Below are 27,274 nucleotides of genomic sequence, written 5' to 3'. Positions count from 1 at the left end.
ACATGACATCATGACATTTATGGCATAGGGACATACATGACATACTGGTATATAGTACTGTTACATTTGTGACATATATGATACGCAAATATACAGTACTGTTACCCATAGATCCTGACAGAGAGTATATACATATGATGGGGAGGAGACTGTACATTAGGAGGGGGTGGGTGGGTGGGAGAGAAATATACATACGGTGGGGAGAGAATATATACATACGGTGGGGAGGAGACTGTACATTAGGAGGGGGTGGGTGGGAGAGAAATATACATACGGTGGGGAGAGAATATATACATACGGTGGGGAGGAGACTGTCTATTAGGAGGGGGTGGGGGGGTTTGGACATTTACGGTGGCCAGTTTCGAATTGCAGCCTCCCGTAGGTGCTCTTTTAGAGCGGTTTTGAATGTGGGTAGGGATTCACATTCCTTTACAGCTTTGGGTAGGGCGTTCCACATTGATGTGGCATAATTGCGAAACGTGTTTAGTCCCTTGTTTGAGCCGAATCTGGGTTTAACATTGTTGTGGTCGTGGTATTCACTGACCTTTGGGAAGTATTTTGACATGTACATGGGTACCTTAGTCGTATAGTGTATCTCGTAGACCAGGCCCATTGCAAGTTGCTGTACTCTGTTGTCTACTCTAAGCCATCCTAGGTAGTCAAAGTGGGCAGGGGTGAGGTGGGTTCTGGGGTTCAGGTCAAGTAGTAGTCTGACCAGTTTGTTTTGTGATGTTTGTAATCTTGTTTTTAGCAGTGGTTTTAGCAAACAGGTCTATAGATCAGTCGGTCGACAAACATTCCCCCACACTCTAGCGGCCACAGGTTTCACCCAAGGAGGCTGAAATTTGGCATGGTGGTCAAGTGTGTGTGTGTTCGTGTGTTCATGCCAATTGGCTAAAAGGGGTGTGGCAGTGGGAGTCGCAGTTATTGCGAATTCATACTTGTTTTTGTCAGACTACCATGTATTACCATTTTCTAAATCTTCTCATGTGCCAAAATAAAAATCCACTCTGGTGCTATTAAAGGTCTGTTCTAAACTTCTACTCACGTTGGCTTTACCCACTTTATCTCCTCCTCCTCCTCCTCCTCCTCGTCCTCCTCCTCCTCCTCCTTCTCCTCTCCACCCCAGGGAGGAAGGGGACAAGGACCACGCCTACTCCGTCACCACCCGCGTCCCCACGGGCTTCAGGGACTGGCTGCTGTGTCACCGTCTGGAGCAGCGCTATGCGCTGGGCCCCCTGTTGGTCAACAGCGAGGTCGTCCTCCGCACCAGCACCGCGCTGAGGAGCAACAGGACCCTGTACACCGATGACAACGGCTATCAGATGATGAAGAGGATGTACAGGGAGTTTGCCAATAACACCGTGGCTAGGGTAAGACCTGGGAGGAGTCCAGTTCACCATGACACCTTGGCTAGGGTAAGACCTGGGAGGAGTCCAGTTCACCCATGACACCGTGGCTATGGTAAGACCTGGGTGGAGTCGTTGTTAGTCGTTCTGCCAATTCCCAATCCCCTACCTGGTCGTTGTGTGCTCTGCCCCCTACCGTCGGTCTGGGAGGGCGGAGACTATCGCATGCTTCCTCCGACACATGTGTAGCCAATCCCCACTTCTTTTCACCTGGCAGCGCGGACTCTCACTGGGAGAGTGTAACGTGTGGAGGACACTACCTCCCCCAGGATCCGATCTCGCTGTGCAGGCGCCCCGACCGATCTGTAGGAGTCGCTGTTTTACAACGACCAGGACCCACCCTCGCCGGGTTTTCCCACCCTCTAACACTGCCAATTGTGTTAGTATGGACGGTCGGCCAACCCGGAAGCACCACAGCTGGATTCGATCCCATTGTCTCTGTGGTGGTGGGCAGACGCTTAGACCGCTGCGCCACCCGGCCGCCCTCCCTGTCACTACTTTTAAGGACTCTATTGCAGAGTTGTTTACACACACCTGCAACAACTGTCATCCAGCCTTTCAACTGTAATTTGTCTGTTCTGCTTCACGTATTCACGTGTTTGTTTTGATGTGTACCTCGTCTGTCTCTTTTCTATTTTATCTTATTTTTGTCCCCTTTCCCTGTTACCCTTCCAGAGTCATATAAAAACGACTAATCGACTAACGAAGTCTTGATTGACTAAAGACCAAACAGACTATATACGACATACTATGATTATAATATGACACATACGCTGTATCCTATGCTATCCTCTCCAGAACTACTACCCCATGGTTCGCACGGCCTACATCCAGGACGAGAACAGCAGACTGGTCCTCCTCAGCGACCGACCCCATGGCGTGTCCAGCCAGGCCAAAGGACAACTAGAGGTGGAACACACACACACACACACACACACACACACACACACACACACACACTTACACACACACACACACACACACACACACACACACACACACACACACACACACACACACACACACACACACACACAATGTTTGTTTATGTGAAATATGGGGACATTACATAGACATACATGCATTCTGTAACTAACCCTAACCTTATCCCTAACCATAACCTAATCATAAAAACCATAACCTAACCCTAACCATAACCTAATCATAGCGATAAACCTAACCATAACCTAATTTGTGTTATGGGGACACCCAAATTTGTGCCCATAATGTTTTTGGTACCCATTGCATGAGTGTGTAAACAGGTCAGTGTCCCCTGTAGTATAGAATTACAAGTACACACACACACACACACACACACACACACACACACACACACACACACACTTGCGTTTTACTATACTTGTGAGGACATGCATGAATTCCCCCGCCTCTTACCCTGACGTTAACCATACGGACTACATGCCTCACCCTAACTGTTACCCTAACCTATCCCCTAATTCTAGCTATATCATATACTGATAGGGTGTACAGACCCTCATCTGCACCTTGATTACACTGCTACTTTCTCATATTGTTATATTCAGAGTTAATTAGATTGTTTACACTGTTTGTTTTTCTATATTCATATCTATATTCTAACTTTATTGACTATTTATGTCTTTCTACTATTGACCTGCCCATACCTGTACCCCCCCCCCCCTCCTTTGCTGCTGTGACGTCCCGAATTTCCCCATATGGATACATTTTTAAAGATACATTTTTTAGCGTTTATCGCTTTTTACTACTGGGCAGTCCAGTAGAGAGAGAGAGAGGAGGAACGGGAGACAGAGTGGGGGGAAGACATTCGGCAAATAACGACGGGTCCGGGAATCTAACCCGGGTCGGCCGTGCCACGACTCAGCACGTTATGTGGTTCGCCACTGGGGCGCCCCCCATGTGGATCAATAAAGGAATATCTTATCCTATCCTATCTTACCCTTAACCCTAAAATCAGCAGGTGGACTCTCACAAGTATAGTAAAATGCGTTCACACACACACACCTCCAATCCTATCTTGGCATTACTGTGTTACCTGTTACCTCACAGAGCTCTCCCCCCCCCCCAGGTGATGCTCCACAGACGTCTCTGGAACAACGTCCCGATGAACCTCGGGTACAACCTGACGCTGAACGACAGCTCTGTGGTGCGTCCCACCCTGTGGATGCTGCTGGGCTCCGTCAACGGCACTGCCCGTATCTACCAGAGGGAGGCGCTGCTGCTCCAGCACAGGCCCGTGGTCATACCCATAGACCAGCCGCGTGAGTCCCCCTTCTGCCAAACAGCTCTCCTGGAAAACCCGTTTTTTTAAAACATTTAGTTTTACACTGGGAGAAGCCCGGTATGGTGACTGCAGGGAACCAAGCTGGTGTTGGAAGAGTAGTCCCTGATAAGTGATATGAGTAATGCTACCTGAGACCTAGTAGGTTTAGGTTTAGGTTTACTTTATTTGTTCAAGGGGGACGGTGTACATTAATAAAACATTTTACAGATGTAAATGCACCCAATTTTAGCCAAAAGGCAAATTTCCATTGGCAGTCCCCCTGCCAGAAGGTACAGGCAAAAATCCTGTGTAAAAAAAAAAAGGGTTAGTAATAAAAACAGAATAAAATCAAGATAAATAACATTAGAATAAAAACACAACAAAAGCACATAGACATAGTAGGGATACAGGTCACAATACAGTCATGGACACAAGGACAGAGCACATCATGACATATTAAGAGACCCAGACATAGACATACGCACCATATCCACACACACGCATACACACACAGACACCTCAGTGTTGACAGTTCTGGTTTTCAATGAGCCATTCCCTAACCCTGCACTTGAATGAATGGTATGATGTGGACACTCTAATTGTTTGAGGAATTGAGTTCCATTGGTTGGATGCTCTGTATGAGAAGACGGCCTGGCCAAATACACTTTTTTGGAAAGGGATTGTACAGTCCCCCCTTGCCGCACCTCTAGTGTTCCTGGTTGAGGCAGACTTGAGGTTGATCTCCTCACTGGTAAACAAGAATACCCTGAAGACTCTGGCAGGAGCACTCATTCAAGGGTACTACGACTATGCTTGCACCTCATGGTACCAAAGCACCTCAAAGGCGCTAAAAACAAAATTACAAACATCTCAAAACAAACTGGTCAGACTACTGCTTGACCTTACTCCTAGAACCCACCTCACCCCTGCCCACTTTGACAACCTAGGATGGCTTAGAGTAGACGACAGAGTACAGCAACTTGCAATGGGCCTGGGCTACAAGATACACTACACGACCAAGGTACCCATGTACATGTCAAAATACTTCCCAAAGGTCAGTGAATACCACGATCACAACACCAGAGGGAGCTCCACAAATCATGTTAAACCCAGATTAGGCTCAAACAAGGGACTAAACACGTTTAGCAATTATGCCACATCAATGTGGAACGCCCTACCCAAAGCTGTAAAGGAATGTGAATCACTACCCACTTTCAAAAACACTCTCAAAAAACACCTACGGGAGACTGCAATTCGAAACTGGCCCCTGTAAATGTCCTAACACAACCCCCTCCAATGTACAGTAAATTACCAAGTATGGTCTTGTCAATATTCCAATGTACAGTTTTGTTTGTACAGTTGCAGAGTGTCCCCCACCCACCCCTCCTACCCAACCCCCCCCCCCCCCCCCCCCCCACCAACCCAACCACCTCCAATGTACAGTCCCCCCCCCCCCCCCACCTACCCAATCCAATGTACAGTTTCTACGTCAAATGTATATACCCTTTTTTCTGGACTCTTTTTGTATCACAAACTACTGTATTTGCAAATCTGGTATGTCATAAATGTATAGATGTAGCAGTACTGTCTATCTGTATGTCATATATGTTACGATGAATTGAAAATGGGGGACCCTGATGTAAACAAGACGAAAGTCTTTCTCTGGTCTGCATCCCCTTAACAATTGTATGTATTGAGCTGTACTGTACTGTACCCATTCTGCAATCTGTTAATAAAGTTTTCAATCAATCAATCAATGAAACCGGACAAAGTAGGAGGAGCCAATCCACACTTTATTTTAAAAACTAGACAACTAGACAGTAAGCCTAAATATCACCTTTACCCAGGTGGCATTCCCCTTTGTTCAAGTTTCAAGTTTTGTTTTATTTGTCACATATAACACTTGGTTCTGTATGAGCCTCCTGAGATTGTGCTTCATACAGTAAACGAGTAAAAACAAGAATTAAAGTCCCTACAATATACAATATACAATATACCAACCAACTCTTTGGCTGGTTGGTTGTTGTTCCACTTTGGCCTGGAGACTCTTAGCTGGTGGAGTGTATTTGGATAATAGCATGCGTCTGAATCTGACCACGACTGCTCATTGCACATAACCGATAGGGCGTACAGACCCTCAACTGCACCTTTGTTTACAAAAGTAAACGTAAAAGTGTATACTGTTGGGGAGCTCCAGTAGCTCACCACGTACCGCGAGCGCTATTTCAGCGCCGTGGACAACCGTGCTCGTCACGGATCTGGGGCTTAGCGAGTTCGAATCCCGACTGCAGCCGTGCCTTTCCCAGAGTGTCTTCCCCCCCATCTGAACCCTTTCAGCCTGTTTCTGTCGGTCATCCTTGACCAGTATAAATGTGATAAACACATAAAAGAGCCAGGGGAATGGCCAAAGTTTAAAAAAAAATAAAAAGTGTATACTGTTTACTTTTACTCTTACTATTCAGATTCAAATTCTTTATTGCCTATATTTATTGTAACGTATAATATATCCGATAGGGCATACAGACCCTCATCTGCACCTTTTTTGTTTGCACTGTTTATTTGTCTCCTGTTTTTATATTCAGAGTTAATTATATTGTTTACATTGTTTATTTTTTCAAATTTTTTTTATTCAGATCACATCTTTTATTGCCTATATTTATGTCTTTCTACTATTACCCTAGTAAAACTATTACTCTTTTTTGGATGCAGGGTGACATGTATATATTTTAATACATTAATATAACAGCAGATATTCCTTTATTGATCCCCTTGGGGGAATTTGGGCGTCATAGCAGCATGGGCGAAGGGGGAGGGGAGGATCAATAAAGGAATATCTGCTCTTATATTAATGTATTAAAATATATACATGTCACCCTGCATCCAAAAAAGAAACCGATACAAAAATCTGAGAAATGTACATGTTCGTCGTGCACTCGTTCACCAACTCATTCACCAACTTTGATTGATTGATTGAAAATGTTATTAACAGATTGCAGAATGGGTACAATACAGTACAGCTCAATACACACAATTGTTAAGGATTGGAGACCAGAGAAAGACTTTCGTCTGGTTTACATCAGGGTCCTCCATTTTCAATTCATCATAAACTCATTCACCTACTGTCCTTATATTTGCGGTTTCATGCTCCTTCTCGCCGTCTATGGTTTCCTCGAGGACAGACCGCATAATTACGCCTCTCTGGCCGTTCTAAAAACGGATTTTTTTTCTTCTCTTCTTGAATCCATGTTTCTGTTTTTTTTAATGCTGTAAATAAATGGCCTGGTCCTCGTCTCCAGGGAGCGCCTGGCTGAAGAAGGAGCTCCAGGTGTCTCCGGTGCAGCCCGTGGTCCTGCCCGCCAACCTCCACCTGCTGACCCTCAGCATCCCCGGCTGGACGTACAGCTCCAACCACAGCCTGCACGTCAGCCACCTGGACGCAGGTCAGCTACACGGACACATGCACTATACATACTATACCTTTCTAGGCCTGTCCCCGACTAAGGATTTGTATAGTCAACTTCGATAGGCCGAAATTTGCCGATAATCGACTGGTAGTCGACTACGCCCCAGAATGCAAACAAATATAATAATTTTAATTTAAATTTTTTTCCATTTGGGCTGTGGGGGTGCTTAATGACTGAAGGCTTCTTGTCCTCTGCGAAAGCATGCAATTGGTCCACTGATGGATACATCTTGATATTTGTCTAGTGTGTGAAATCCTCTTTCAATCCAATCCAATCCACTTTATTTATAAAGCACATTTAAAAACAACAAAGTTGACCAAAGTGGTGTACAAGTCCCACAACATAAGATAAAAACATAAAAAATATAAAAGCACACAATAAAAACATATACAATATGTCACATAAAAAAGGCAGGTCTCTCAAAAACTGTTTAAAAACCAAAAGCCAGGGCAAATCAATGTGTTTTGAGGCGTGATTTAAACACCTGCAGAGTGGGGGCCTCCCTAACATGCAGTGGCAGCTCATTCCAGAGCTTTGGGGCTACCACAGCAAAAGCACGGTCCCCCCTAAGCTTCAGCCTGGACTTGGGAACAGCCAAGAGGAGCTCGTCAGAGGACCTGAGGGACCTTGGGGGAACATAAGGTTCCAGCAGGTCCGAGAGGTAGCCCGGTGCCAAGCCGTTCAAACATTTAAAAGCAAACGGTAAAACCTTAAAATCAATCTTAAAACGCACAGGAAGCCAGGGGAAATGTGCTCCCACTTACGTGTTCCCGTTAGCAGACGGGCAGCGGCGTTCTGAACTAGCTGCAAACGAGAGAGGGAGGCCTGACTGACGCCAACATATAAGGCATTACAATAGTCAAGGCGAGAGGTCATAAAAGCATGGATGACAGTTTCAAAAACACTACGGGATAAAAAAGGTTTGACCTTGGACAGCCTCCTAAGTTGGAAAAAGCTCTTTCCCACCACAGCATTGATCTGCTTGTCCAACTTAAGGTCACAATCGAACTTCACCCCTAGGTTGGTGACAGTTGGCTGCACAAAAAGTCCAAATCACCAGGAGGAGACACATGCACATTGCTGGGACCAAACACCATGACCTCCGTTTTACTGTCATTGAGACGTAGACAATTTAATGCCAACCATGCTTTGACATCATCAAGGCATGCTAACAATGGTTTCACCGGGTTGCTATTGTTCCTTTTCAATGGCAGTGCCTCTGTGCCAGTTTTCTTAGGCAGTTAGCCTCGCTGGTATGTGCGCCATTAGCGTTAGTCACGCTTCTATGCCTCTTTGCTTTTGGAAAGAATGATTAAAAAAAAAAAAAAAAAAAATGTTTTTTTTGCATTTGACTAAGAGGTTGGTAGTCGACTACGGCTCCTTTTGATCGATTAGTCGACGTCAGCCTTATACCTTTCCCATCATCATAATAAACTTTATTTGTATAGCACCTTTCATAGAAGTGCTTCACAGCAGTACAAAAAAGACGATGAGCACAAAATTGACAAAGGTGTAGACATAAAATAAGTATAAAATAGATAGCAGTAAAATAAGTCAAGGTAAGGCATATAAGATTAAATCAGATAGTTTTTCTTAAGATCTGACATCTTTATAGGCCTCTTTCCCATCACGTGTAGTGTATACACTTCTTCAATCAATATCTGAAATTTGAAAAGGATTTTACTAGTATGTACTGTGCTACTAAGTCATCTACCTTGCCTATATTACTACCTACTGTGCTAATATGTCTTTACTACTATGCACTCAAGACTGTAGCACTCAAGTTCAACACTGTTTGACGAACAATGTTACTTACCCTTAGCTGCCAGAGTTGTACCCTTCCTGCTTGTTGTACGTCAGCTAAATGACTAAATGTAAATCTAAATGTACATGTCAGGCCACACAGTAGAAGATTATGAGGTATTTTCTTTTAATGATATATATATATATATACAGTAATATATATATTTTTTTATGAGCCATGCAGGGCATTGATATTGTTTCATCTTCTGTGAGGAGAAAAATAATGCATTTGAAAAGCAGAAATGGTTGGAAATACAAAATACTAAAATGTGCCATCAATCGGTTTGACTGGTCTCTCCTGTAGGTGAAGAGTCGCCTTCAGAGCTGGACTATGATCGGATCCTGTTGAGAATCATGCATCTGTACGAGCAAGGAGAGGACCATGATCTATCTAAGCCAGTCACCATAAACATCAAGGTAATGTACACACACAAACACACACACACATGTCATAATTTAAGTTTTACAAATTGGTTTAGAAAATTAAAGGAACTCACCAACATTATGGGAAATGCACTTACCATCTTCTCCAGAGTCAGACAAGAAGATGGACACCAATTTCCTAGCCTAGTTTAGCACAAATGAATGGAAACGGCTATGGACCATGTATTCGCTTCTTCCTTTGTGCTAAGCTATCTATCTTCTTGTCTTTTAGAAGACGGTAAGTGCATTTCCTATAATGTTGGCGTGTTCCTTTAAATGAAGGTGGGTGATAGTGGCTCAGGAGGTAGAGTGGTTGTCTGGTAACCTGAAGGTTCCCGGTTCGATTCCGGCTCGTCCTGGCAGTATGTCGAAGTGTCCTTGAGCAAAGACACTTAACCCCTAACTGCTCCCGAGGCATGGTTGCCTCCTCCTTGGTGTGTGAATGTGTGAGTGAATAAGTGAAACACACAGGTTGTTAAGTGCTTTGGATAAAAAGCCCTATATAAATGTCAAAGGTGTCCCCTACATTTGAATGTTACTAAACAAACTGTGTTATACAATGGACCATATATTTGTTATTATGGTTGTAACGTAACATGTACTGGTCAATAGATAATGTTTGTTTTCTTCTTCGCTGGTGATTCCCTATGCGAACAGGAACTTCTGAAGGGCATGGGGGAAGTGAGTGTGCTGGAGGAGCGTTCGCTCACGGGAACCTGGGATATCGCTGACCTCCAGAAGTGGAAGTGGAACACTGCAGACGACTTAAAAACAGGTGACAGAGATATATATATTAGTGCTGTCAGGCGATTAAAAAAATTTATCTAATTAATTACAGGATTTGTAATTAATTAATCTAATTAATCGCATTTTAATCGCATAACCATTTTATGCCTGATATTCTATATTCTATAATCATATTTCAAATTGCATGTGTCCAGATGGCAGAATTCAGTACTGTATCTACAAAACCTTCTGTTTAATCATCTTTCATCTATTAATTTGCTTAGATTTTTCAGGTCTGGTCAATTTGAGCATAGTGTTATTCACAGTCAAAGATAAAAAAAAATTAAATTTATATTCTCATTTGGTTCATTACAATTTACTCAAGCCTAGTAACAGACACAGTATTTCTGACACTGGGAATACATTCCCTGAGATCCATAGATGTCCCTAGAATCAGATACCAAGAACATGCAAATGGACCATATAAAAAATAAGTCTGTAATGTGTATTCTACGTTCTTATGGAATGAATGAGATAAAAAAAAAAATGATTAAAAAAAGAAAGAAAAAAAAACTTTTTTTTTGTAATTAATTTTGAGTTAATTTTCATAACGCGATAATTTGCTGTGTAATTAATTAATCTAATTAACGCGATAAACTGACAGCCCTAATATATATATATATATATGTTCTGTAGTCTCTTTAATGTTTGTTACTTAAATAAAGGAATTAGAACGGCGCTCAGGGTTGCAATACTCCTGCTAAAAACAAGATTACAAACATCACAAAACAAACTGGTCAGACTACTACTTGACCTTACTCCTAGAACCCACCTCACCCCTGCCCACTTTGACAACCTAGGATGGCTTAGAGTAGACGACAGAGTACAGCAACTTGCAATGGGCCTGGTCTACAAGATACACTACACGACTAAGGTACCCATGTACATGTCAAAATACTTCCCAAAGGTCAGTGAATACCACGACCACAACACCAGAGGGAGCTCCACAAATCATGTTAAACCCAGATTCGGCTCAAACAAGGGACTAAACACGTTTAGCAATTATGCCACATCAATGTGGAACGCCCTACCCACAGCTGTAAAGGAATGTGAATCACTACCCACTTTCAAAACCACTCTCAAAGAACACCTACGGGAGACTGCAATTCGAAACTGGCCCCTGTAAATGTCCTAACCCAACCCCCTCCAATGTACAGTAAATGACCTAACCCAATAATACACGAGACCCTCTTCTTGGAACCAAGTATGGTTTCGTCGATATTCCAATGTACAGTTGTACAGTTTCCCCCACCCCGCCTACCCACTCCCACCCCACCTACCCAACCCCCCCCCCCCCACCCCACCTACCCAACCTCCTCCAATGTACAGTTTCTACGTCAAATGTATGTACTCTCTTTTTTAGACTCTTTTTGTATCACAAACAGTACTGTATTTGTAAATCTGGTATGTCATAAATGTATAGATGTAGCAGTACTGTATCTGTATGTCGTGTATGTCATATATGTTATGATGAATTGAAAATGGGGGACCCTGATGTAAACAAGATGAAAGTCTTTCTCTGGTCTGCATCCCCTTAACAATTGTGTGTATTGAGCTGTACTGTATTGTACCCATTCTGCAATCTGTTAATAAAGTTTTCAATCAATCAATCACAGCACGCGTTGACTTATAAACTCACCAATATTATGTAGTTCCTACTAGTCAATATTATGTAGTTCCTACTAGTCAATATTATGTAGTTCCTAGTCAATATTATGTTGTTCCTAGTGTAGCTAAGGGGCTACACAACCCTGACTGTATTGAAATGCTAGATTAACCACTACTAAAGAATATTAATTAGCCAGACAGTATAGGTACACAAAATGGCGGACACTCTATTAACTGCGAGGGGACAGTGATACAAAGTTGAATAATCACTTTAATAGTAATAGAAAGCATACATATTATACATAGCGCAGATCTCCTTTAATACGATAATGTCAATGCAACGATGTCAGAGGTAACGATAGTCCTGAACTACGAGTACTCGACCATTGATGCTTGGAATGGAGTGAGAAGAAGCAAGCAGCACGGGGAAAGCAAGATGGCGGGTGGAGACGGTAATTCTCTGGAGCTCCTACTCCAGAGAGCCGCAGACAAACTTGGGATAATCCTGTCGTCGTTGGTGAGGAGGGTCTCGTACGGACCGGGTTCCTGTATTCCTAGCGCCCGATGGCAGGATTAATAGCTATTAGTCCAAAAAGCCCGTTGGCATGGTTGCTAGCTAGTTAGCCCTTGTACACTTAGGCCAACCCGCATGTCGTCTTCAATAGGTAGTTAAATCCAGAACGCCGCTGGGTTCAGCTATAAGTCTCTCAATGTTACTTCGCTCGAACAAGTCACTATACTGTACCAATAGTGGCTCGACAATATTATGTGGTATCTAATTAGCTGTACAGCTCTCTGTCAAGATACGTTGCTTGCCGTCCTGTTACTGCTGCTGCCAAACATTTCTTCTATAACACACACTCTGTCCAGGCATGTGTTAATCTGGACCTTCAGAACACCTAGTCAATATTATGTAGTTCCTAGTCAATATTATGTAGTTCCTTGTCAATATTATGTAGTTCCTTGTCAATATTATGTAGTTCCTAGTCAATATTATGTAGTTCCTAGTCAATATTATGAAGTTTCCAAGTCAATATTATGTAGTTCCTAGTCAATATTATGTAGTTCCTAGTCAATATTATGTAGTTCCTAGTCAACCTGAAAGCATGTCAGTCGCCATCTTGGTCCTTAGCACTATATACACCAATGGCTAAATGGACCTCAAACCCTGCCCTCTTCACAACTGTTGCTGAGGAAAGCAACAGTTGTGATTGTAGGATCATGAAAAGGGGGTGGAGTTTGACATAGGTTTGACATTGATATTTGACTAAAAGAAACATCAAATTCCATATATCAGTGTCAGTGTGACAGCACCAATGTAGTTTGTGTACATGTTAAGTAGGCCTATGACTTGACTACTATATATGAGTGAGTGAGTAACTGGTACAGTTTCTAAACATATTAGTTGTGTATCAACTCGCATGGGGTACACTTACAAAATAATAAGTGTTACGAAGGATCAGATTAAACCGAATATATATATTTATTGATTGATATATATTGCATAATATTTGTATATCGTCTGATATCCCTTGTGTATTCTTTGTACATATACACGGAATATCCCTTTAACCTAGTACAGACCATAATATTTCGTTCTCCTATTGGACAGCGGTCCCCTAGGCGCCACTGCCATACCCCCAAGGCCTAGTTCAAAGTCACCGCCAAAGACATGCCTGGACATGAACGGCTCTGCGCCAGAATACGAGACAGGAATAGGGCTGGTACTAGTTTCTTCGCCTAACGTATAAATATGGCGCAGGTGAATACAGAAGTAGTTCGAGTTACCCAAGTGAAGCCTCACCCACGATACAACGTGCGGTGAAGTAGGGCCCGTTTGGCCCCAAATAGAGCATTGAGACCGCGTGCGAATTGATAGCTGAAGTATCAGAGTTTAACGCTGTACCGTCGAGTTCGACCTATTCTATTAATTCAGTAATAGTCTATTTATGTATAGTGTATCGTGCGGCTACCGTTCTACAGTGACCAGCATCACCAACGTTTCCTCGTACCAGCTAGTGTGCTTATCCAGGCTGGGCAGCTTAACCTGGCGCCTTCACCCGAGGAGCCCTAGACGAGGACCGTGTGGACATGTACACTGGATAACCTACCCGACGACTACATAGCCCTTTTCGGCTGGATTATATTTGCTTTGGTCCTGTAACTGATGGAGCGGAGAATCGTCTACACCCACAATTGTGTGGGATTTACCCTGTGAGGAGCATCGTCGAGCCCGCCTCTAGGACGCCCGAGGCTGGCTAGCTTTCTTCAATGCGGAGCTGCATACCGGAGAATAGCTGCTGCTTTCGTCTGCCGATCAAGGGAGTAATGTACCGTCTCCCGTAGCAGGAGCTTATTGAGTCCCCGTTGATCCAGACTTTGCTACCGACAAATCCTCTCCCCTTGCTGGCCTACAACCGGAGGGACCCTACCAGTATCTCCCGCTGCCTTACTAGTGTACCATAGATATAATTCCTAAGATACAGGTGGTATTCATTATCTCCTGCGTAATATGATAATGGACTTACGTTATTGATTTACTCACGCACATTCTTTCGCCTTATAAGCGCGACCCTACGTAAAGTATTGTTATATACTATCATTGCTGCTAATAAATATTATTATAACCCAGTTTTCTGTGGAACCGTGTCATTGTGGGAAGTGTTCATCTGATATACCTGTGTACTGTATGGCCAGTAGTAATGTACATAAGACAGTAGTGGTTTAATGATACCATACTTATTAATACAGTCAGGGAATTGTACCCCTCAGTTACAATTGGTCCTTCGAGCCGGATGGTAATTAGCGTAATATTAATATAATATTAATATTAACATGGCCGATGATGAACACTCCACAAACGGTTCTCCCGAGCTAGAACGCCCGCAGCGCAGACGGCAGCCACCTCCCTATCTAGAGGCATACACTGTCAGTCCAATACCTAGCTTTAAAAAGAAGTTAAATGCGGATAAAATAACTAAAGCGGATAGTAAAAGTATGTCAAACCCTACCGAACAGGCGACCCCGCCAGTAGAGACCCTAGTGGGTTCTAACGTAACTGACCAAGCTCACGGGGGGGACCAGGAGGGACATGACATGACTTTACCCCCCGCCGACGCCAACGAGGTAGTCCCCGGAGAGCTCCAGGATAAAGAAAGCCCTCCAGGGACGGAACCCGACCCACTACCAGAAGAGACGCACACCCAGGAGACGGACCTCCTCGGAGCGCGACAGGAGAACGGATCTCCAACGAGCACTGCCAGAAGCCGATCACCTCCGCCTGTGTCTTCCCCCAGCGAAGCGGACAAGATGCTGGCGCAGGCACTCATCGCCACCCTGGCAGCCTCCACCGAACGCGATCGACTTCAGGGTGAACGCGATCCACTCCAAGCGCAACAGACGAGCGAGCGCGAACAAGCTGCAGACGAACGAGAGCGCCTTCACGCGCAACTCCAAGCGCAAGCCCTCAGTGAACGCGAACATTCTGCAACCGAGCGAGAGCGCTTCCAGGCGCAACAAAGGAGTGAAGACGACCGTATAAGACTGGAGACCAGACGCCTTCAGACAGAAGAGAACATTGAAAGAAGCCGCGCCGAGGCGCAGCACGCCGCCGCCAATGCGCAGCGCAACGCCGCCAATGCCCAGCGCGAAGCAGTGCGTGAAGCCGCCCATGCCCAGCGCGAGGCAGAGCGCGACCGGCTGCAGGCGCAGCTGATGGACAAATTGATTGCCATGGCGACACCCCCTCACTCCGCACGGAGCTCCCGGAGATCGTCACGACAAGGGTCTAGGACACATTCCCCTACCCGACCAAGCGACCCGAAACCCCGCCAACAGGAGGATCCTGTCCACGTCTCCGAACCCCCTCCCCGGCCGGTCCATACGAGACCCAGCAACCGGGAAGAACCGGACCACGCCGAGAGACTGAACAGAAGACTCCAGGACCTAGCAGAGGAGGAGGAGGAGGAGGAAGAGGAGGAATGTCAAGCCGACCAGCAGCAACATACTCTGGACCAGGAGGCCCAGTACAGCCCCGACCAGCAGCAACGTACTCTGGACCAGGAGGCCCAGTACAGCCCCGACCAGCAGCAACGTACTCTGGACCAGGAGGTCCAGTACAGCCCAGACGTCAGCCCCGAGGCACTGCGCTACAAACCCCCGACTCAACTCACGGGTGAGTTTGACGCACCGTCAGCACCGAGGAACAGCACCTGGGTACCCGACCTTCGGTACCCACCAAGTACCAGCCCAAGACGACACGCACGGGGAGACTCGCCCAGGAGGCCTCTCCCCCAACGCTCACCGATGTGCCAGCCATCCATGGCATCATACCTCGGCACACCGACGTTCCCGGACTTCACACACGAGAACAGAGCACAGTACACAGAGCTACGAATGTGCTTAGAGACAATGATGTCCGATGTACCGGATGAAACGTACAAGTATGCTATCCTACTCAAGCACCTGAAGGTGCCCAGAGCGCACAATATAGCGCTGGCATATTCCAACTCTACTACCCCATACACCGCGGCTCTAGTAGCCCTCGACCAACGTTATGGACGCATATGGGACTACGTGATACAGGAGATAAGAGACATTGACCGTCTCCCCCCAGCCAGAGACAACAGAGCATTGGATGACCTCTCTATCAAGGTACAGTCCCTGGTAGGGATGCTGGGGTCCCAAAAGGAAAAGGGGATATACGAACTGTACGCTAACTCTAATGTAGAGAGGATATTAGAGAAGCTCCCCCCCGCCCGACAAGAGCGTTTTCGGCGGCAGAGAGACCACCGTGACCCCAACGGCCCAGAGGCATCCCTCCTAGACCTGTCTGAGTTCCTCGCCAGGGAGGTCAGCAGCTTACGACTGGACACGTTCGTATGGAGTGGACCAAGCCCAAGACCAGGACCTCAGGGATCAAACGATAACCGCCGGTCGGTGACCGTTATGCACCAAGCCGAATCAGTACCGCAGCACAAGAACCACAACACCCCCTCGACGAAAGAGGAGTGGAAGATTGAATGCCAGTACTGTGAAGGGGGACATCGGCTGTATCAATGCGACACTTTCGGGAAGCTGACCACGGACGAGGTGAGTCAGTGGATCAAGGACCACCGCCGCTGCTTCCGCTGCGCGCGCAGCCATATGGCAGCTGAGTGCCGTTTGAAGAAGAAGTGCGGCAGGTGCGGCGGCACCCACTTGGAGGTCCTGCATGATATCAACAAGCGTCCGCCAGGACAACAAAGTGGGCCCGTCACGGTAATGTACCAGGCCGAGGCGGTGGCACCAGTACCAAAGATCCACCAGACCGCTCCCTACTGTACCGACTGCTACAGCAGACACTGGGAGTCACGGTGCTACTCGGACGACCGCGAGTCGGCCACACCGCCACACCGACCCTGCTCATTCTCCCAATTGAGGCGGCCCACATCGGACCCAAAGGATGCCCAGTCGCCTGTGGCTCCCCGACTCGCTTAATGACGACCATGACCCCTGACTTTGTGAACTGCCCTACCCTCACAACGGACATTGAGTAGTGGACAGTGCGGTTAATCTGTCTCTGCTTATCTAATTAGGTGGGACTAATTAGGAGGCGGCTGTTACGAAGGATCAGATTAAACCGAATATATATATTTATTGATTGATATATATTGCATAATATTTGTATATCGTCTGATAGCCCTTGTGTATTCTTTGTACATATACACGGAATATCCCTTTAACCTAGTACAGACCATCATAATATTTCGTTCTCCTATTGGACAGCGGTCCCCTAGGCGCCACTGCCATACCCCCAAGGCCTAGTTCAAAGTCACCGCCAAAGACATGCCTGGACATGAACGGCTCTGCGCCAGAATACGAGACAGGAATAGGGCTGGTACTAGTTTGTTCGCCTAACGTATAAATATGGCGCAGGTGAATACAGAAGTAGTTCGAGTTACCCAAGTGAAGCCTCACCCACGATACAACGTGCGGTGAAGTAGGGCCCGTTTGGCCCCAAATAGAGCATTGAGACCGCGTGCGAATTGATAGCTGAAGTATCAGAGTTTAACGCTGTACCGTCGAGTTCGACCTATTCTATTAATTCAGTAATAGTCTATTTATGTATAGTGTATCGTGCGGCTACCGTTCTACAGTGACCAGCATCACCAACGTTTCCTCGTACCAGCTAGTGTGCTTATCCAGGCTGGGCAGCTTAACCTGGCGCCTTCACCCGAGGAGCCCTAGACGAGGACCGTGTGGACATGTACACTGGATAACCTACCCGACGACTACATAGCCCTTTTCGGCTGGATTATATTTGCTTTGGTCCTGTAACTGATGGAGCGGAGAATCGTCTACACCCACAATTGTGTGGGATTTACCCTGTGAGGAGTATCGTCGAGCCCGCCTCTAGGACGCCCGAGGCTGGCTAGCTTTCTTCAATGCGGAGCTGCATACCGGAGAATAGCTGCTGCTTTCGTCTGCCGATCAAGGGAGTAATGTACCGTCTCCCGTAGCAGGAGCTTATTGAGTCCCCGTTGATCCAGACTTTGCTACCGACAAATCCTCTCCCCTTGCTGGCCTACAACCGGAGGGACCCTACCAGTATCTCCCGCTGCCTTACTAGTGTACCATAGATATAATTCCTAAGATACAGGTGGTATTCATTATCTCCTGCGTAATATGATAATGGACTTACGTTATTGATTTACTCACGCACATTCTTTCGCCTTATAAGCGCGACCCTACGTAAAGTATTGTTATATACTATCATTGCTGCTAATAAATATTATTATAACCCAGTTTTGTGTGGAACCGTGTCATTGTGGGAAGTGTTCATCTGATATACCTGTGTACTGTATGGCCAGTAGTAATGTACATAAGACAGTAGTGGTTTAATGATACCATACTTATTAATACAGTCAGGGAATTGTACCCCTCAGTTACAATAAGTCAATAACATTTTAAGTCAAGCTAACAGCTGAATAAGATCTCATTGTAGAAATAACTATTTGGATGATAGGGTTTTTATCCATATAATGTGTTCTCATTTGTTCTTGTTTCCGTTTCGTCTCTCGCAGAAAACAAAAGGAGTCGCAGCTTTGGACTTGAGGCTTTCAACGTGACCATCTCACCCAAAGAGATCAGGACGTTCTTCGTCCACTTCAAGTCCAACCGCTAGGCTGAACCATGTCGTTCTTACGTCTTCTGGGAAGATAGCCAACCTGTAGACATGCAGCTGTTTACATTCTGTTTAGAACTCCATGATTTCAGTATTTTGCTGCACATGAATATTTGCACAGAATTCTTGCACTATCTTGTTGATTTATTATGAAGAAGAGTGGACGTTATGGACAGGTCGATGAAGTGTGCTCTCCTTAATTTTGAATCATATGCTCTTCATTCTTTGGAATTTCTTGCCAAATAAAATGTAGCCTATTTTTTCACAAGTTTTGAGATGTTTTTATTAATCAACCTTTTTTTCCACGTGTGTTGTGTTTTAATTAGTCTCTCATGGAGAGATTGTCTTTGCAGCAGCAGGCGGGTCGGTTTCGATCTCTGCGTTTCTCTTTTAACTAAACGAACTGATTTTTCTGATTAATTGAAAATGGGGGACCCTGATGTAAACAAGACGAAAGTCTTTCTCTGGTCTGCATCCCCTTAACAATTGTGTGTATTGACTATTGAGCCGTACTGTATTGTACCCGTTCTGCAATCTGTTAATAAAGTTTTCAATCAATCAATCAACTAAATGGGGATGATCCCTTAGCGCGGCATAAAGCCGACACCCGAGAGAGAGCTCAAGGAATAACAACAACGGGGAATGTTTTTTAGAATCCAATATCTTGTGTCGGTGGGAGAGTGGATTTGGGACATTGAAAAGGGTCGACTCCTCTGCAGTCCTTTAAAATAATACTTTATTATTAAGAATGAACAACGTTATCATCATGATTGCGATAATATGGCACCGTGATGAGTGCACATTATAATAACGCATTATTATGCCAGCCGGCGAAGTACACGGATTTCCGCAAATATGTGTACAAGATGAGCGGCAGTAGTGTAAGTATAGTATCACACGACAGCATTTATTTAATCTATACTGTATAGGATGACATCCACTGTCCACACATGTGCCGTTTAGAAATGCAATTGAAGGAAACACGTTTTATAACGTTTGTTTAGAAAAGAAAAAAGCACGTTTGTTTTTAAGAGGGTTTTCTCGTGTATTGCTTTTCGAATGTATTGGGCTATAGAATATGTAGGCTTCGGGGATTTATTATCGAGATATGGCTTCTTGGATGCTAAAGAGAGGTGTTGCTAGGATACTAGGCGCGGGGAGGGGGGGCTCTGAGCCCTAGGGTGATGGGTGTTGAGGTAATAGCATGTTCTGTTCTAGTCATATGATATATTGGTCTATATAGCCTATACTTTAGACGTCATTTCTAGGTGAGAAAGGCAATTATTTGGACATTAACCAGGATATAGGCTAATGCAATTCACAGGAATCATTTCTAGCTTTAGTTTATTAATTAGTAGTGACTGTTTATCTGTCTTGCTGTACAGACGCGCGAGAGGGAGCAAAAGAGGAAACTGCAGCATTTTCTGACTGACCTGGCCTTACTGGGATCACTGCAGGTTGGGTTCTTCTTGGCCTGCACAGGCTGCATGAAGCGCCAAATATACCCCGTGAAACCATCACTTTCATCACCTTGTTTCTGTGTTTAGGGTTTCAGATACTTCCAGCCTTGGCTCAGGGGGAGAGAGGAGCTGCTACTCACAGTTGTCAATGAGGATCTGGTTGGTAGCTAATCAGGTTTTTTTTCATAGCTATAAGAAATGTTCCTTGTTGGGAGGGGCTACGTTCACACTGCAGGCAAAGAGTGGCCCAAATTTTCTTTTGCTCATATGAAATCTGTTTGAAGAGCACAAATCACATTCTGATGTGGTCCTAAATCAGATACAGGTCCGATTTGTTTTAATTAGCCGGCCTCCACTGCATTAAATTTATAAATTATTAAACCATAAACTGTGACTTCAGTGTCCTCCATGTTTACGTCCGTCATCGTTGTGGTCCATTTCCGTATACGGGTCAGTTCAGGAGAGTTTTGGTGGCACTTTTCTCTATTTTCTGCCAGTTATTAATGTGTTGCTGCCCCCCCCCCCCACCCTTCTCTCTTTTTTTTATAAATTTTGTTTTTATTTAACCTTTATTTATCCAGGCAAGCAATTAAGAATAAATTCTTATATACAAAAGCAGCCTGTCCAAAAAGCAAAGGCCTTTTGTGGGAAGCGGGGGTGGGAGGCTGTAACAAAAACAAGGTTATGTACATGCATACATGTACACACGCACACACACACACTCATGAATTATTAATTTATGTCCTCATAAATCACAAACAAGAAGGTGAGGGATGTTGTAAACATTGCGGTCAGATATTCCTATTTCTGTTTCAGTGTGCTGCTCAGCGTCGTACACAACCGTAGTCCGTAGGCCAAAATTAGGCATATAGAACAATAACACACACACACACCGACACAGACAGACAGACACACACGCACACACTCTCCTCATCTGTAAACTCTCACACACATGGCTCCTCATCTACAGGCATCCCTGTAATTAGATTAGATTAGAAATTAGATTAGATTAAAATGTATTGTCATTATACAGCACAAGTACAGTACAACGAAAAGAAGTAAGCATGCATAATAAGCATTCATTCACTCACTCACTGCAACTCCACTCACACACCTGTCCCTCGTTCCTTGTCACATCCAGTGATAACGTCCTGTACTGCTACATCGTTTCTTCCTCCGCAGGGCTGGCACTCCCCAGGCTTCGCGGTGTCCCGGGCCTCCTCCTACGCCTCCAGCAGCGCCAGCCACAGCAGCGACGTCTCCCCCAGCAGCAGCTCCCCCAGCCTGGCCAGCAGTAACACCAGCTCCCCCCTGCCTGGGGAACCACCAGGCCCACAGCACTACCAGCCACACACGCGGACCAAGATCCAGCCGCCATGCGCTAGCCGGTGAGGCGTGTGTGTGTGTGTGACTGCTTGTGTAGTCTTTGAGTGTGTCTTTGAATGTGCTTTAGTTGCTCAATGATGTTGACTTAAAAAAACAAAAGCCTATATAATCTGCATCATTTTAAAAGCTGCCGCAACCTGACCTGCTTAATCCCACTTTACAGCGCACTCCCATTAAAACTACAGTCGTAAAAAAGAATCTTCTCACATTCACCAGAGAAAACACCAACCAAGACAATTATTAATCCCCAGGTGTCTTATTCTCCTGTCGCACGCAAACCCAGTTGTGTAGGTGGTCAAATACAAATGTGGGTCGACTACAAAGTCCAGTTGGTGACCGGCTGCAATAAGTAGAACAAACAACCAACATAAACCAAAAAAATTATGCCACGTACTAAAATGTCTGCTAAGAATTCCTATCAAAGCTTTGCGTATTTAAAAAGGAGTGTAAAGTGAGTTTAGGGTTAGAGTTTAAGCTGCCCCTCCCCCAGTGTAAGCCACTCAAGGGCGTAGGTTGGGTTGCGACACCTCCCCCATGAAACTTTGAGAATCAAACACTTAATTTTCTGCATTCTGGTGTACTTTTGAACCAATCTGTGCCTTTTCTGCACCAATCTATGGTGGAAAATGTCTTTATTTACGTAAAGGAAAAGACAACATTCATGTACCCGCTGACACAAAGATAATGGAATATAAGGCAGTAAGGCTCTCAGGCGTTCTGTATTGCTTTCAAATATTTATCCTATTTATTCTATAGTTACAGGGAAGAAGGATATATAAACGCTTTGACCCCCTTATCTTTTTTTAGACCTCTTTTGGGGAGGGGTTGTCGTTCATATTAGCTATATGTTTTGAGGGGGACAAATATTGAGGGGGACATAAACCTCTGCCTAAGAAGCCACTGATTATGTCCCGCTGTCCCCCAAGTCCCCCGTGAAGCTCGTCGACCGCACCACCACATGCCTGCCGCAGACCTCTCTTCTTGCCACATCCCGGCCGCAGATGTATTCACCGGTTCCATTCATTCCCTCACGCTCCGCTGGCCCCGGGTACGTCCAGTTCCTCCAGCCCCTCCTCCTCGTCCCGGGAAGAGCCGGAACGGTGAATTATTGACACAGATCAGAACAACAAACATTAGGGCCGTCACACATGCCTGGTCCTGGTTGGTCCACACACACAGACACACATACACACATACACACACACACACATATATATATATATACACAGACACACTCACATATATACACACACACACATACACAGACACACACATACACAGACACATATACACACACATACAGACACACACATATACATACACATACATACACAGACACACACATACACAGACACACACACATATATACACACACATACACACACACATACACAGACACATATACACACACATACAGACACACACACATATATACACACACATACAGTATATACATACACAGACACACACAGACACACACATACACAGACACACACATATATATACACACACATACATACACAGACACACACACATACACAGACACACACACATATATACACACACATACACACACATACAGACGCATACATATACACATGCACATACACATACACACGCACACACTTGGGATCTGTAAACCTTCACAGACGGCTCCTCATCTATAGGCTTGCTAGTGGTGCATGCAGCCGCACGTGCACACACGCACACACACACACACACACACACACACACACACACACACACGCGCACATTTGAAATGGTTTATTTATTTTAGCAAAGGGACATAAACAATACGGATGGCCGATACCCAGAGACCTTTCAGCTCCATGCGGTATGGGCTTAACAGTCGGGTCGGTACAAACAGCAATAGAGAAGAAAATATCCAAACGGGACACAGAGACGTTTTTGGAATGTTCATAAGGATTCTATATTTTAGAATTTTGGGACAGACTTTGAAAATAGACAAATTGATCCCCCTTGCTAGGACTTGAAGTTGTTTACACTCACCTGCAACTGTCACCCAGCCTTTTAACTGTGATTTGTCTGTTCTGCTTCATGTATTACACACTGTATCTTGTATTTTATTTGGTTGTTTGTTTACTGTGTGTTTTTTTTTTTTGAACTTTCTTTTATTTTGTGTCATAATGAACATCACATTGCATTAATCATACAGTATAATATACTTGATTCACATAGTCAATGACATTTGTTACTCAGGCTCTTCCCTCTTATTCATTTTGTTTTCAAAGTATTCAGCGTAATCAAAATAAGCTGTATAATCCGAGTACGCCTCATAAACAACCCAGTGGGGAGGGATTTTTACAATATTTTTTTTTAGGATTTTTTGTAGGATAAGAAACGAAAAAATAAATTTAGCAAAAGGAAAAAAAAATAATTTAACAGATAAAAAGGACAACAAAAAAAGAAGAAAAAAAAAGAGAGGGCGTCAGGAGGGTCAGACTCATGCTAGTGTATCTCCAGGTACAAGGTTACAAGTGACCATCTCTGCATAAACATATCTTTTTTCAGTTGCAATTGTGCAGTCATTTCTTCCATTGTATACATCTGTCTCAGTCTCGTGGTCCATTGTTTGATTGTCGGTGGTTGATTTTGTAGCCATGCCATAGTTATCATTTTCCTTGCTATTAACAGTATCACTCTCAAGATATATAACGTATCTCCATAGTATGTGCCTTTCGGTATACATCCCAAGATATAGTACGATGGATTCAGAGGTAAGTCAAGATCTAGAATGGTTTTAATCTCATTTTTGATATTCACCCAAAATGTCTGCACCCTTGGACAGTCCCAGAAAATATGTGTATGATCTCCGATCATTCCACATCCTCTCCAACATAGTGGTGAGGACCCACCAGCAAATCCGGAGAGAACTTGAGGAGTCCTAAAGTACCTGACCTTGACCTTCCAGTCAAACTCCTTCCACATTGGGCTATTTGTGATTTTATGATTGCTTGAATGGCTGTCCTCCCATTCTTAATTTTCTATAATCACATTAGCTTCCAACTCCCATTTTTCTTTAATATAGGTGGTGTCTCCTGGATCGTCTAGTTGTAACATGTTGTAAATATTGGATATCTGCTTTCTTTCCATCAAGTTTTTTTCTATTGTGTTAATAAAGTACCGCTCCACATTTGTTGGTGGTCTCTTAATTGCTTCCCACTCACTGTGAGTCATTACATAGTGTCTTATTTGAAAGTATCTAAACAAGTCTTTCGAAGGTAGATCAAAACATTGCTGTAGTTGTGCAAACGATTTAAAACAGTCTCCTTCCATTAATTGATTGATAGTAACCAGGCCCAAATCCGCCCATTTTTTAAAACCCCCATCCTCCATAACTGGCCGGAATTCTGTATTGTCTGCTATTGGCATGGCCCTAGATATTGATCGTGGACTGTGTGTTTTAATGATTTCTCTCACCTCTGTGGTGTATGTATCGTCTGTCTCTTTTATTACATTTCTTTGTTACCGAGGCCCTTTTGTCCTCTCACCAGACCATGTGGTGGAAGTTTATAATATAATGTGAGCAAATAACAATTTTCTGAGTCCAAAGTTGAATAAAAATTAGATAGATTTATTCCCTCATATGGCCATACAAGGAAATGCTCAGTTCATAATCAGAGACAGTGTAACACAAATGTCTGACCGAGAAGTGAGAACGAAGTCTGGTTGAACATACAATTAATACATGCATATGACGTAGGAGGCTGGAAAATAACAAGGATGGTGGTTAGAATGATCAATACTACGACTATGTTATGGCTGTCTTAAACGGAAAACAGAGCAGTTCCCACAAGCTATGTGGCTTATGGGCTATATGGCTCTTAAAGAGACACACACACATTACATAGCTGGCCACAGTGAACCAGTCAAGCTGTAAAATGATAAAACGATATCTCAACACAGATCCATAATGACATGATAATATATTCCACCACAACCGTCATTGGTAAACAAGAATTTATTCTTAATTGACCTGCCCGGTTAAATGAAGGTTCAATACAAACATTTTATAAATAAACCGTAGCCATTGTGACTTGGATCATTAGAATGTTCAGTGTTCTCAAAACTCTAATCTAAGGGTTAAAGGGGCGACAGTGGCTCAGGAGGTAGAGCAGTCGTCTGGTAAACTGGAGGTTCCTGGTTCGATTCCCACTCCTTCTGGGCAGCGTTTTTCCGTTTTTCTCCCATCCCAATGTTAGTCATTATGCCAATTCCCAATCCCCTTCCTGGTCGTTGCACACTTACCCACGCCTACCGTCGGTCTGGGAGGGCGGAGACTATCACATGCTTCCTCCGACACATGTGTAGCCATACCACTGCTTCTTTTCACCTGGCAGCGCAGACTCTCACTGGGGGAGTGTAACGTGTGGAAGGATCACACTACCTCCCCCAGATCCTTCCCTCGCTGTGCAGGCGCCCCGACCGAACTGTAGGAGTCGCTGTTTACAACGACTAGGACCCACCCCACCGGCTTTCCCAACCGCTAACACTGCCAATTGTGTCAGTATGGACGGCCGACCAAGCCGGAGGTACCGCGGCAGCTGGGTTCGATCCCACTGTCTCTGCGGGACGCTTAGTCCGCTTAGTCAGACGCTTAGTCCGCTGCGCTACCCGGCCGCCCTGCTTGAAACAACTTTTAGTCAGGGGAGTGTCATGGTTTCTCCATAGAGCCCCATGTATTATTTTAGCGCAGCAGCTCGCGCAGGTCCGGGACAACTTAGTCACGTGACTCAGTTGGTATTGCTGATTGGCTCGAACACGGTATGTTTGTATACAGCGAACAGGTCTATACAACGCTGAAGCGGCTCTGGAAATTAGCCTGTTGTTACCCAGCCTATTGCCTTGAATACTGATGGTGTGTGTATGTCAAGTCAATTCAACACACACACACACTGACCTCTGGCCTCTCCCTCTCTCCTCAGGGGACCCAGCAGTGAGGAGCATCTCCTACCAGCATCTCCCAGTGAGAGAGAGATGGCAGTGCCTGTAAGTCATTACACTCACTCCACTGATCTACGGTGACGGAAACATCTGTGATGGAAGGTGCCCGCTTGATAACCTCCCCTCCTCCTCCTCCTCCCCCAACATCTAAACAAAGTTCCTATGTATGTATTTATCCTAGACTAAGGGATAAGATTAGATTAGATTTAAATGTATTGTCATCATACAGCACCATACAGTACAACGAAAAGAGGTTTGGCATCCAACCAGAGTGCAAATGTAACAGTAAAGTGCAATAGTATTATACAATGTACAGGTGACTAAACTGGGTATAAAATATATAAATATGTACAGTGTAGTATTAATATGTACAGTGATACAAGTATAAAGACACTTTGGTAGTAAGTCATACTGGCCAGCAGTGTAACTAGTAACAGTCGGTAAGGGATATGTACAGATATAGGATCATAAATAACATAATATCCTGTGTATTATTAGTAAAACAGAATAGTCTCCTACAACCTTATAATGATGACTTATAGACC

The 27,274-nt window shown here is 44.6% G+C and overlaps 2 protein-coding genes across 4 annotated transcripts in view; both read left to right on the top strand.

The window, feature by feature from the left end:
* man2b2 (mannosidase, alpha, class 2B, member 2) overlaps window positions 1-19,166 on the top strand; it is a 63,501-nt gene extending 44,335 nt beyond the window's left edge. The window contains exons 13-19 of the mRNA XM_084312208.1: window positions 1,130-1,373; window positions 2,208-2,318; window positions 3,475-3,667; window positions 6,966-7,109; window positions 9,241-9,353; window positions 10,017-10,134; window positions 18,818-19,166. Coding sequence (XP_084168334.1) covers window positions 1,130-1,373; window positions 2,208-2,318; window positions 3,475-3,667; window positions 6,966-7,109; window positions 9,241-9,353; window positions 10,017-10,134; window positions 18,818-18,918 — 1,024 coding nt within the window. The 3' untranslated portion in view covers window positions 18,919-19,166. The remainder of the gene's footprint in view (window positions 1-1,129; window positions 1,374-2,207; window positions 2,319-3,474; window positions 3,668-6,965; window positions 7,110-9,240; window positions 9,354-10,016; window positions 10,135-18,817) is intronic.
* Window positions 19,167-19,531: 365 nt separating this feature from the next.
* Window positions 19,532-27,274, top strand: part of LOC311226806 (uncharacterized protein) — a 35,048-nt gene continuing 27,305 nt past the window's right edge. For 2 of the 3 annotated variants that reach the window (XM_084312211.1, XM_084312209.1), the window contains exons 1-5: window positions 19,532-19,799; window positions 20,304-20,375; window positions 20,466-20,537; window positions 21,561-21,766; window positions 26,711-26,774. In XM_084312211.1, the coding sequence (XP_084168337.1) occupies window positions 19,710-19,799; window positions 20,304-20,375; window positions 20,466-20,537; window positions 21,561-21,766; window positions 26,711-26,774 (504 nt within the window). In that variant the 5' untranslated portion in view covers window positions 19,532-19,709. The remainder of the gene's footprint in view (window positions 19,800-20,303; window positions 20,376-20,465; window positions 20,538-21,560; window positions 21,767-26,710; window positions 26,775-27,274) is intronic. The other variant, XM_084312210.1, reaches the window with a different exon arrangement.

This window comes from Notolepis coatsorum (genome assembly GCF_963971535.1).
Source record: "Notolepis coatsorum genome assembly, chromosome: 4".
NCBI classification, from domain to species: Eukaryota; Metazoa; Chordata; class Actinopteri; order Aulopiformes; family Paralepididae; genus Notolepis; species Notolepis coatsorum.
The sequence above is the reverse complement of the archived record's forward strand: the minus strand, read 5'-3'. Positions and strand labels throughout refer to the sequence as shown.